The sequence below is a fragment of the Argiope bruennichi genome, chromosome X1 (assembly GCF_947563725.1).
Source record: "Argiope bruennichi chromosome X1, qqArgBrue1.1, whole genome shotgun sequence".
In the NCBI taxonomy this organism is placed as follows: domain Eukaryota; kingdom Metazoa; phylum Arthropoda; class Arachnida; order Araneae; family Araneidae; genus Argiope; species Argiope bruennichi.
The window spans coordinates 13,093,467-13,106,297 of NC_079162.1; the positions used below are offsets into that span (position 1 = coordinate 13,093,467).

At 29.4% G+C, this 12,831-nt stretch overlaps 1 protein-coding gene across 1 annotated transcript in view; it reads left to right on the plus strand.

The window, feature by feature from the left end:
- Nucleotides 1-12,831, plus strand: part of LOC129958885 (WD repeat-containing protein 17-like) — a 189,462-nt gene that overhangs the window by 140,416 nt on the left and 36,215 nt on the right. Inside the window, exons 15-16 of the mRNA XM_056071608.1 lie at nt 3,117-3,236; nt 5,806-5,961. Of these exons, the coding sequence (XP_055927583.1) occupies nt 3,117-3,236; nt 5,806-5,961 (276 nt within the window). The remainder of the gene's footprint in view (nt 1-3,116; nt 3,237-5,805; nt 5,962-12,831) is intronic.

Consider the following 12,831-nt stretch of genomic DNA (forward strand, 5'->3'; position numbering starts at 1 on the left):
TGACGTTGAATGACTTATAGAATTCCATAACGTTTCATATGCGAAGCATCACAATTGATCAGTTACGATCTGCTGTTGAACACACTGCCATTGACTTGAAATTTTGCAGGTGAATGAGGGTGGTCATATGGAGCACCTTTCCCTACATCGTCCTGGACACGATCAACAACTGCTCCTCTTGTACAATTTCGCCCTAATCTGTTCTTGTTTTTGCAAACTGAACTTTTTTTTCCTCTCTCTCTCTCTCAAACGACTATTGTTATTTTTTCCTTCCTTAACTTAATGAGGTTCGATGACAAGGTGATCAGAAGCTTGTCAGTAAATGTTAATATTGTTTCTGAATTCCGATTTGGTTGTTTATTGTATTAAATTTAATGTTTTTCTGGAAAAGGCTCCCACTGATGGATATTTTGGAACTAAAAATTGTTTTTCGAAATGCCGTGAGCACATCTTGTGTATAATGTATATACCAAATTTCGTTGCAATCCGTTCACCCGTTTGCGTTGTAGTATGCTGTTCATAGGGGAAGTTTAATTATAACCACCTTGTATTTGACAAAATAATCGTTAGGGTGGCAGGTCAATAAGATGCCGAATTTTGCGGATAACTTTTGATCGGCCGACTATGAACGCATTGCGCTGGATGTCGAAGAAGTTAAATATGCAGATGTTGAAATGTTGTTCATCAAGGTTATAGTTTACATTACTTTTGGCAATATATCCGACAAGGTGAATAAGATATCTCATTCTGCGGACAATTTCTGGACTGTCGATTATGAGCTAAATGCGATGGAAGTCCGCAGATTTTCAAATATTTGATTCAAATGTTTTTTATTCGGTTTATAATTCTCACTACGTTTTGATATATAACCGATAAAGTGACAGGTGAATAAGGTATCGCATTTTGCCAAAAATTTTTGATCAGTTGACTAAGAGAATGTGATGGAAGCCGACGATGTTGTCTGCAGATTTTCATACATCCGATTTAAATGTCGTTCTTTCGGCTTATAATTTGCACGGTATTTAGCAGAATAATCAATAAGCTAACAAGTGAATAACACGTCTCGTTTCGTCGACTAATCTTTATCTTTCGGCTATTATCATAGATTAAGAGAAAAAAAAATTGTTTTAAGCGAATATTTCGATTCCCATTACCTGCAAGTGGAATTATGAGGAAAATATACTTTTATATTATACATGAATAGGGCGATAGAGTTGTTTTCTCTAAATCAGAATTCAATGAATAATAGTTCTAAAATTAATCGTCATTTTATTTATCTGACTGTCACTTTTTCAGTAACGAATCGATAAGTTTATTTAATTTATTTCACTTTTAAAATTATCTGGCTAAATTCTAATTAATTTAATAAAACACTCTTTTCTGTCGATACTCTTATGCAATATGCATGCTAAAAAGACTTACTTTGCTGTAGCCAGATTATGTGAATTCATTATAAATTTCTGGATTAAGTAAATTGTATAATTGTAAGTTAAATTTATTTAACCGTAAAACATCTGTCTTTTGCAATCTAATCTGTCAGGCTGCAATTATTACACTAAAAAAATATTACCGACTACAAGTGACGACAAAAAAGTAAATGGTATGGTAGCTTTTTAGCTACAATAAAAGAGCTTATCCAAGCACGCACTAAATTTGTTAAATGAATTGCTACCTAAATTCTTCAGATTCTGCATTCAGTATTATAACTATGTAGTCGGAAAACGTATTTTTTTATTTGCTTTTTCATTTTTTCTTTCAATTACTCATCGTGGTAAAAACTTTGTAATTTCCGATACTTCTAAATTTTCTATAGACTTTGGATAAAGATGTCTTGATAAAACGATGATTAAAATAATTATTTATAGAATATTTATATTTAACAAATTAACTTCATGATATACAAATTTACTTAACTAATTTAAATAGTAACTAATTATATGGCACATTTGTGACAGTTATTATTATTTTAATCTCTCGAATAATATAAGGGCATTTGAGGTAATGATGCGTTTTCAAGTGATTTTTACACTTTAAATTATTTAATTCACTGAATTGCATATTAAAAATTCACTTTCACTGATTTGCAGATTAAAAATTAAAAATTTAGTAATTTGATGCGCGATTCAGACTCGTCATTGTTTACGAAGGAGTTAAGAAAAATTAATGCGTTCAACTAAGGGGATAAAACTCAATTTTTGTAGGAATAAGCTTGCAATAGCTTCAAGGGAAAAAGTACTTAACCATGAGAAATGAAGATCGGGGAGATCATATTCAAGATCTGATTGTTTTGTAATAAAACATTGGGTTTTTTTTAAGCCTAAATATACACTGAAAAATAAATGCATAGGGAATCTAATGCTTAAGAGTTCATTTTTCACAAATATGTTTTTCATATCTTAATAAAATAGTAAGTTTGTACATATGTTTACAAAATATTTTCTCCAACTTTCTTGAGAAACGACATTTTTGTATCTTTCCCGCAGTTTATATTGTTCACGTCAACTACAGAAAATGTTTGTTGCGCACGCGTGCGTATTCCCCTAACATTAGAAATACATCAGAATTCTTGCAATTTTTATAAAAATCATTTTATTTAAGGTACTATACAAAAAAATTGATTTTTGACAAAAATGTTTTTTGTTTTTTAATTTATTCTGGATTTCTGAAAACTTTCATTTATAAAACTTTTTGAACTTAGTTTCTATATTCATTTTATAATGCAACCTTGATGAAAGCATACATTTGTTCATTTAACATGACGTCATTCTGGCGCAATATGTGTTTCTATCTATTGCAATCTAGGATGAAATATGGATGGACTCGAAAATTGTATCTTTTGTGCTCGGTAATTTTATGGACTTGTTATGGATTAATTGTTATTGTAACTTTTTTTATTATTTTTTCTCAATTCCACGTATTGAATTTTTATGGAACTTAAAAGAAAGAAAATTATATTTAAGTATTAGAAATTTATTTCAGTTCTAATTTCAGGGCGTTTTCTTATTCTTTTTCTTTTAATGTATAATTTGTAATTTTTAATTGATTTTTTTAAATATTACTTCTAAATTTCTTCAATTTGTGAATATGTAAATTTGATTTTTAAAAATGTTTCCTAGCCTCCATCTGGAAGATCTAATTTGTGGGATTTGCTACTAGTTATAAAAGAAAAAGAAGTTGATTTATCACAGTATAAAAATGGTATCACTCATAAAAAGCATGTAATTAAGTTGACCATGGTAAGTATATATATATGCACATATTATATAATATTTATTCACATATATTAATTAAAATTTTAAAAATTATTTACTGTAGAAAGAAATTTGTTGGTGAAATATGAGATAAAATAGTTCGAGCAAAGCATAAAATTTTTACTCTTATTTAATAATGCTAAAAAAATTTAAGTATTGGGAATTAATTAAAAACTTCTTTCACTTCCCACTTATTTTATGACCAATGTTTGTTTTTTTTGTAATAGTAACTATATAATAACTTTATTTTTATGCTCGCCAAGAATATTTATTTATGATGAGAATTGTGTTCAAGATACTTGATTTCTTTCATTTGCTAGGTATATTTGACTTTCAATTTTAAAGCTCTTGTCAGTTGCTGCGTTATTCGAAAACTAGTAAAAATGTCAATTTTATGAGATATAATGATTTATATTAGATTGTTGATTGGAAATATGATGCTTTGAGCATCTGTTACCCGTTTCATTGTTCGTGATATTATTTTTTGATTATATAAGTTTTATTCTATTTAATCTAGATGATAGTCTACATATCTGGAAGGCTCTTTATTACCATGACTATTATGAAATGTTGTAAATAAAAAAATGATTTTCTTATTTATTTGTGTAATGTAGTATTGAAAATGCTTTGTTTTCGAGTAACACTTTTATTGTGTCCTGAGGTAAATATTTTGACCTCAAGACATTACCATGTCTTTCCAAAAGGTTTTTTAGAGTCTGTATTGGTATAAAGAGATAATTTTCTTCCTGTTTTGTTTGTAGTTATAGATGAAATTTCATCCATATTTCTCTGGATTTCTTTTAAATATTACTCCTCCTTATAATTCTTATACCACATGCAAAAATTTATTTTAGGCTGCAAAGTAAATTTGCATTAATCTTTGTACATTGAAGTGTTTGTTGTATTGAATGCATCTAGATTGAGCTTTTGTGTATCTACATATTGCTAAAATTCCTAATTTATGCACATTACTAGTCAACAAATGAATACTTTATTACTTATTTCATAGTTAAATAAAATTTAAAATCCTCTCTTTGTAAAAAAGGGAATATCTCGAATTTTAGAGAAATAAGTAACCTGGCGTATTTTATCATTGTCTTATGGCGCATTCATTCTAAGTACTAGTTGTCACTTATTATTATTTAAGACAGTCTTCTGAATTACTACAAGTAGAAGTATTTGTCATAAATGTGCAATGATTGCAATTTAATCTTTATGTAAATGTTTCTTTATGTTTGCACAAGTAACTAGTATTATCAACAAAGTCATTGATAACTATTATCAGCTGATGGTATTTTTTTTCCCTTCAGATGAAAGTTAAAATAAGAATGTTAATAAAAAACGCTCTGCTGAGAGAGAATCAGCCATGTAGGGAAAAATATTGAGTGTATCAAGAAAAAATTTTGATAAATCTTTTTATAGTAAAAGAAATAATGAGTTTTAAACTGAAAGATGTCAAGATTCCTCCATAAGATTCACAAGGAAAATCTTATATAAAATAATTTATATAAGATTGAAAAATTTTTTGAAAAATTTATAATTGAATAGTAAGAGGAATCGTTTTCGGGAGATAATATTTATTCCTTAAAATAACTCATTTCCTTATTTTATTTATATTTAGTGTGTTGAAATTTGAACTCTGATTTTTTTATGTGTTTTTTTTAGCTGATGGTACTCAGAGACCTCTGTCGCTTGAACTATCAACTGCAAAGCCTCCAAATTTTGTATGGGGACTATTGACGAAATGGGGAAAAGGAATCCGCGAAAAAAAAATTTAGTTCCAAAAGTTGTCGATAGAGGAAAATGTGGCGCTTTACAATTTAAGACAGCTAAAATTTTGCATAAAACACGGGGAGAAATTACAAAACGCAAAATCCCAATTAAGTAGTCGACTCCAGCGCCAGTATTTTGAGTTATAAGAAAGAAGCGGGGCATTTAAAATCATTTCAAGTATCAGTTGATTTGCAAAATGCCTCTCACTTTAGCACAGCGTGCATTACTTGTGAAGCTCTTTTATCTTAAACAATCCAGTGCAGCAGCCGCTCTTCACGAATTTAGAAATCGAAACAATTTACGTAAAGGAAATCTATCAATTAATACAGTGGAAGTAATGATTAAAAAATTTGAAAAAACAGGATATTATCCTTGTGGCTTTTCTATTAAATTGTAATTTACAGTAGATTTCTTTTGAAATTATCATAAGTAATAACTAAAAATTTTATTCTGAAGCGGAGAGAAAAGTAAAGATTAAACGATTTAGGGAGGTTTTATTTGCGGTTCTAAAGATTGTTATAAGATTTTAAAAAATTACAGATCTTTTTCACTTTCATTCATTGGGCTCACTTTTATAGAACTTTAACCATTGCATCTGTAATTTATAAACAAATTTATTGTAAATACCTGTGTAATTCTGTATTTTTACTGATTTTTTTCATGTCTTAAAACATCTGAACCCAATGTTTTTAATTTCATTGGGACTTTATTTAACTTTTTTCACTTTGACTATATTAATTATTCTGTTTATATCCTTTCTGAAATTTCCATTTTATCATAGGCAAAGGCTTTAGAAAAAGAATTAGCTAATGTATCATTTTTTGGATCTGGAGTTAACACTTGTGGGAAACGAGAAAACTTGCAAAAGGCAGCCGAATATCACTTACTTACAGGAAATTTGAAGAAATATTGTGAATTGAAAGCACAGCAAGATGAGGTAACAAAATAAATATTTTATTTCCATGAAGAAATTTGTGATTCTTCAATCATTATTAACCATCCTGAATGTTTTTGCATTTACGAGTAAAAGCGTTTGCGCTGATAAAAGTGATTAAATGAACTTTGAAATGTATATAAATCAATATGCACCTGTATTTTGTATAAGAATAGTACAAAAATATGCGGTTTTGAAATCTTTAATCAATTGCATTTTTGCATTTATTCTTCACTTATATTATTTACTTTCACTCTAAGTAAAACCTAGAAAATACATTAAGAGAAATGTCATCATTTGCAGTGTGGCAAATTATGAAGATTTTATTTGTAATAAAAGAGTGGTAAAGACTAGAGAGTATCCTAGAGTTATTTGTGGTGAAAAATTGCTGTTTAAATCAATGGTAATGGAAGCTATGAAGGGAAATGCTTTAAGACCTAATCCACTTACAAAGATTATTTGAGTTGCTTTCCACTGAATTACTGTTGTGGTATTTCATTATTATTTATGAGAAAATTAAATGGTCAAAGGAAGGAACATTTGCTTGTTTTAGCATGTGTACAAAATAGATTCCTTATAATTCATATCAAATGATTTAAGCTGTTCTACAAATATTAATACAATTTTCTAATATATGTTTTACTTTTGCTACTTTTCAGTGTTGGTCTTTTTCTTTTCTTCTTTTTTTTATTTATTTATTTCCTGTACAACATATACCATGTTCAGAGAAAAGTCTTAAAAACTTAAATGACAGCCTTCTTGTGGTGATAAGTAACTCAAACGAAATATATGTGTGTGCATGGTGGCATTTCGAAAAAAATATATAGTTTGTACAAAAATGAGCTATTTAATGTTAATGCTGATAAACGTTATATTACTTTTGACATAATTATGGTTTAGAGTTATCCTTTAATTTTCAAGCCAGGGAGACTGCTTTAAGAACAGAAGCGTATCTACATAAAATGGCACTCAGATGCAAATATCAAAACAGTACCCCATCCCGCTCTTTTAACTACAATCCTTATACCCCCCCCCCCCTCCCCAAATGTTATCCCAAGTGAGAGTTGAAGTTAAGTCTATGTAATTATATAAAACCATTTGTGAACAAATATGGCTGAGCAGATGGTCAATACATCTTAAATATTCATGCATATTAATTGAACTATTTATAAAAGCTATAATATAGAAATTATAATGACAATTATTAACAAAAATAGAATTAAATGGTGTAAAAGCATTTGAAACTATATTTTAGTATGTAATAACAGACAAATCGTAATGTACATTATGTGTTATTATTTCAGAAGTGGCTCCCAAATAAAACATTGACACCAGGTGTGAACAGCAAGCTTATTCCGGTTCTGACCAATAGACTGCTTACTGATTTTATATTTTTCTAATATATCATATTTTTCACTTAAATGCCTGTTCAGATTTCTGATTTAAATCCTTTTTTAGAGGTTTAAATTAAATATTTCCTTAACAAAATTAGCAAAACTTCATTAAAAACTTTAAAAAAAGTTTTTTTTAATTTTAATAATTTTTATGTTTTATTATTATGTTTTTTAATGAAGGAGGCATCTGTATTTATTGCTCATTACACATTTATTTGTTTCTATCTATTAATAGTAAAAGCTGAAATATGTCTTTTTTTTTCTATGTCTAGTTGCTACATTACAGACCAAAAGGTTTGAATTAATGTTACCAAACTTGAGATCAAAATGAAACGAAATTTTAATGGTTAATGATAACTTCTGAAAATATTATATCACACAAAGATATAACTAATATATAACAACTAACAATATATAACTAATATATAGCCTAATATATAACAACTTAAAATTTTAAAATTCAAAATTTTTACTCCAAGTTAAAGTTTAAACATTCATCTTCTCAATGATATATTTAATTCGTAATTACCCCCCTCCCCCAATTTTAACACTTTTTTTTTTAGAAATTTCTTCATATGGTTTGTATCAGTAGTTTCATTTGTTGAAATTTCAGTCAGACCTATTTTCTCACTTCATCAACCTTTAAAGAGTTTTAACGGTATTGTATCTCAGTTAACGTTTTAAATCAATAATTTTATTTTACTCTTAACCCTCTGGCTGCGTAATTCTTTAAAATCACTATTTAGATGCGATGTTTGCAAATAAGTTCAAATATTTACCAAGGAAAGTGAACTGATACTATATGTTACACGATTATAATATGATATAATAAAAATCTGTAATTGTAAAAATAAACACTCTAAACTGAGAAAAACGTGGGATGCAACAGAAAATAGACTGATTGCCAACCCGCGGGGATACGCAGCTGGAGGGTTAAGCAGTGGAAAGTTAGCTAGTAATTTTTTATCATATGGATAATAGACACTCTCTCATCTTAGACATAAGGTAACATTTATTTCAGGATTTAATTTTTCGTGCCATATGTATTAAAGATGCATAAATTATCTTGAATATTTTCAGACCTCCTTACAGATACTTAACTATAGTCTGTATTTTCTGTTGCGGTTCAAGGTCACATTTTTTACCACGTTACTAGTACCAGACAACCAATAACGAGTTAGAAAATGTGACCTTGAACCGCCTAATGAAAATATACAGACTATATGCATGAACGGCATTTGACATCAAAAAATTAATCAAACAACTCATCTACAATCACATATTCTTATTTAATTCCGGAACAGACATGAGTTTCATAATATTCAAAATATTTTCATTTATTCAAGCTTAATGCCTAATCCTGTTTTATTTTTTTGATGCAGTATGTTAACTATTGTCATCACTTAATTTCAAAATAATACTCTTGATTTAAATAATACTCTTCAAAATAATACTCTTGATTTGAATTTTTAAGTTCAGGTATTTCTTATAAAAGTAAAGATTTAAATCAGTATTCTTTAATTTTTTATATATATTTTCGATGATTGTGATATTGAATGCTGAATTATTATTTTAAATTTAACTCGATGAAAAACGATTATCCTAAATTTTTTGTAAAAGCAATGCTTCTCAAAGTCTGTTTTTATAAATTTCTTTTCAAGATTAAGGCTATTGGGGGGGGGGGGTCTAAATTTCTTACTTAGTTGCTCTGATGCGAATTCACAGTGAAATAAATTCATTCTAGCTCATAAAGTAGAAAAATATTCTCTCTTTTCTCTGCTCACGCTTCTTCCATCACACAAGTTTATTTTTCTTTTAATCTCTATCGTGGCACTTTTATTAATGATTTTTATTACCGGTCCTTCTCATCCGGTTTAATTTATAGCAGTTCTAAGCAATCTTACGCATTTCAAAGCACTAATCGGTTGTGTGTGTGTGTGTGTGTGTGTGTGTGTGTGTGTGTGTGTGTGTGTGTGTGTGTGTGTGTGTGTGTGTGTGTGTGTGTGTTGGGGGGGGGGGGTCATTGATAAAATGGTTGAACAGAAATGGGATTTTCCGAGCTTCTTTATGTGAAGTCAGATTTCAGGTTGAGTCAAGTTTATTAAATACTATTCGTATGATTCGCTTTTACTATAGGGATATGTTCCCTTTTTATTTTGTTAATAAAAAAAGTACTTTTAAACGTTCTTGATTCGTTTGTGTAAGTTTGCGACCGAAACTGAAGTGCTATTGTGAATCTAAGAACTGACATAGATAACTAAATAAACAGAAATGGTAAAATGAGTTCGTTTTTAAGAAGTTTTGTTTTAATTCTGGGTAGTTTATACTTTTTACTAAATTCGATAAATTTGTTCCATAATTTTTTGGTCCCAGGTAATGGCGCTTGGCTGCCTGCTCTACTCTAGTTATGCCACTTTTTTAGAATAATGAAGTTTTGACAAATTTTCTTTCACTGGTTTAGTATACATGCCAAAATAAACTTAATATATTTTAGATGCCAAAGCAGCTTAGTTTTAAAATACATTAAGTTGAAACATAGATTACTATGACGCTCGGATATTTTTTTAAACTGTTTCTTCATGGATTTTTTCAGAATTTTAACTTATCTTCTTAATATGATTTTTCAGAATACTTTGTATGTTTTATTATTTAGAAAACATATAATGGAATTATTATAAAAATGTTATTGTCTCCTGATCTTTATGAAATATATAATTTTCAATTATTTATGAGTATTTTTTTAAAATTTACTTTCAATTTATTATATAGTAGCCACTTATAAATCATATGTTTATACATACTGGTATTAATACGTTGTTTTGTTTCACTTTGTTCTGTGACAGCTATTTCATGGAAAGAATTGTATACAGTTTCTTCAATTACTATTTTATATAATCATTTTTAATAAAAAGCAGCATTATAGGAATTTTGAGTAGTATGAATAATTTAAGGCTAGATACAGTTTTAAGCTGAACGTTGAGTATTGATTTTTGTATATAAAGCATTGACTGTGGTGACAAGATCATTCATTCATTATTGAAGCTTAAGAAAGACAAAAAAAATTAACCTCTAATTAGAAAGTCTGCTTATTTAGTTACTGTGTTGTGAAAAAAAATCGTTTGTAGTTTAAAGCTTATTAGTTGAGATCAAAAAGTGATTTTACATTTATAAAATGTTATTTAATTTGAAAAGTTTTGTTTTTTCATGCACTTTCCGCATTTTAAAAACATTTAACTCGACACATTAGTTTTGAAATTGATATATATTGTATTGTATTCATATGAGGAAAAAATGCCTGCAGATCTTCTCTATATGCTTTAAAAATAGAAATTCTATATATCGATAAAAAAAATTATATACAGTCAAATTTGGTTAAGTAGAATTCCAAGGGCCATGAATTCGACGTTCGTTTTAACAGTACTATTATGGAAGAAATTGAAAAATCGAGAAATTGGGGGGGGGGGTAAAAAAGAACTGTGCATGCAATGGAGCATCGCAGGAATCTTTGAATGAAAACTTACTATAATTCCACATTTCAACTTTAAAATATTGCATTATAGTTGTTTGCTTCGTATTTTTATCATGACATTCTTTAAAATACAACTGTTGATCATAGATACAATTTAAACATGTTCAATTTTGATGTCCTAGTAAAAAACGATTAGCAATGTCTGAAAGCGGTTGCTTAAAACAAAATTTGTATTCCTCTACCATATGAATAGCTATCATGAGATTCTGAATAATATTCTTCCTCCTTATCATTTTCTTTATTCTTTATTGAATCAGTAATAGCAGAATAACTCAGTTTTTCTGTTTTGAAGGTATTATCATCCATATTCACATAATCGTCAGCTATTACATTTTTGGGGACTATTCCTCTTGCTTGAGCTTTTTCAAATTCATTAATTTCACCTAAATTAACTTCCCCATCATAAATATTTTCTGGAAAAGCTGTTTTTAATCGTCTCTGGAGTTACTGCTTTCCATGCATTCCATAGAATTGTGAGAACATTCAACATATTCATTTGGAAAGGAACGTTTTTATCGAAAGAATTGATCGCTCTTTTAATATTCTAATTTCGATCATTTTGCTTAATTCAACGAATGATGCCATGATCACAAGGCTGCAGCTTAGATGTTGTGTTTGAATACAGAAAAACTAATTTAATCGCCTTTGATTGCGGCGCATACTTATGGGCAGAATGGTTGTCCGGAATCATGCAAATTTTCCAATTTTCTTTATCCATTCGTAAAATATTAAATCTGTCATTCAGGCAATTTTGTTGGCATCATATTGAAGTGAAAGGGTCTTTACATCTTTAAAACACTAAGATTTTTTTATTTTATTTGCCAATTACGAAAGATGTAACTTAACTGATCCATCCATATTACAGGCAACTAATATAGTCAATCTTTCTTTGCTACATTTCTGCCCAGGAATGTGTCGGATACGATCTGGAAGGGCCTTCAAAAATAGTCTAGTTTCGTCACATTTGTAAATGTCACATCTTGAAATTTAGCAAAAGTGGTAGTAAATTACAATTCAAGAATGTGTCCACGCTTTCCAGGTCAACATTATTTTCGTCACCTCAAAACTTCTTACATACATTCCATGCCGATATTTAAATCTCTGTCGCTATCCAGATGAAGCTTGAAATTCTTCCCCGCGTAAGGCATCTGCAAAAAAACGTGCCTTTTCTTGCAATATTTCTCTAATTAACGGCCTGATTTTACTCTAAGATTCATTTATCCACTAAATTAATGCAAATTCCACCTCTTCGTTCTTTGACAATCGCATTCTTTTCTTCTTGGGCTCATATTTATTTGGAACACAAACTGCTTCAATTTTGTAGCGTTTTTTTTTTTAAATTTTTTTTTAAGGCAGCGATTTATTGGCATCCAGAATACGAATTATTGAAAGATTTAAATACAACAAATAGATTTTGTGCATACAGCTTTCAGACCACACATTATCAAGCATGTTTACAGAAAACCACTGCTTACAACCAAAAGAATCAAGTCTCTAAAGAAAAACAAGAGTTCAACGCTCTGTCCTTTCAATGCGCCATCTGTTGACGTTCATGCGAATCCCCATCCTCCGGAGCCCGGAGCGCAGCATGTCGGCACCGGCATTGCGATGAGTCTGTTAATGGCTCTTTTGGCAGGTCCTGATGGAGTAAGAAGCAGGGCAACTCTAGGGGTACCATCAGCTCTGGGGATGATCTCCAGGACACGCGCCAGCGTTTTTGGCCTTAAATTAATATTTAAACATTAATTTTCAATCTATTTGGTCAAGGATTATGAATTTAGATCGTCCTAATGATAATTTGTCTTACGCGAGTTCGGCTTAACGAGGTCTGACTGTATTTGAATTATAAAAATTTCAGTGATTAATACGGATAGAACAAACTCGATAAGAATGCCTATCTTTTGACATTTCCGTTGCAATTTTTGTATCCTTTTATATCTGCTATTTCAA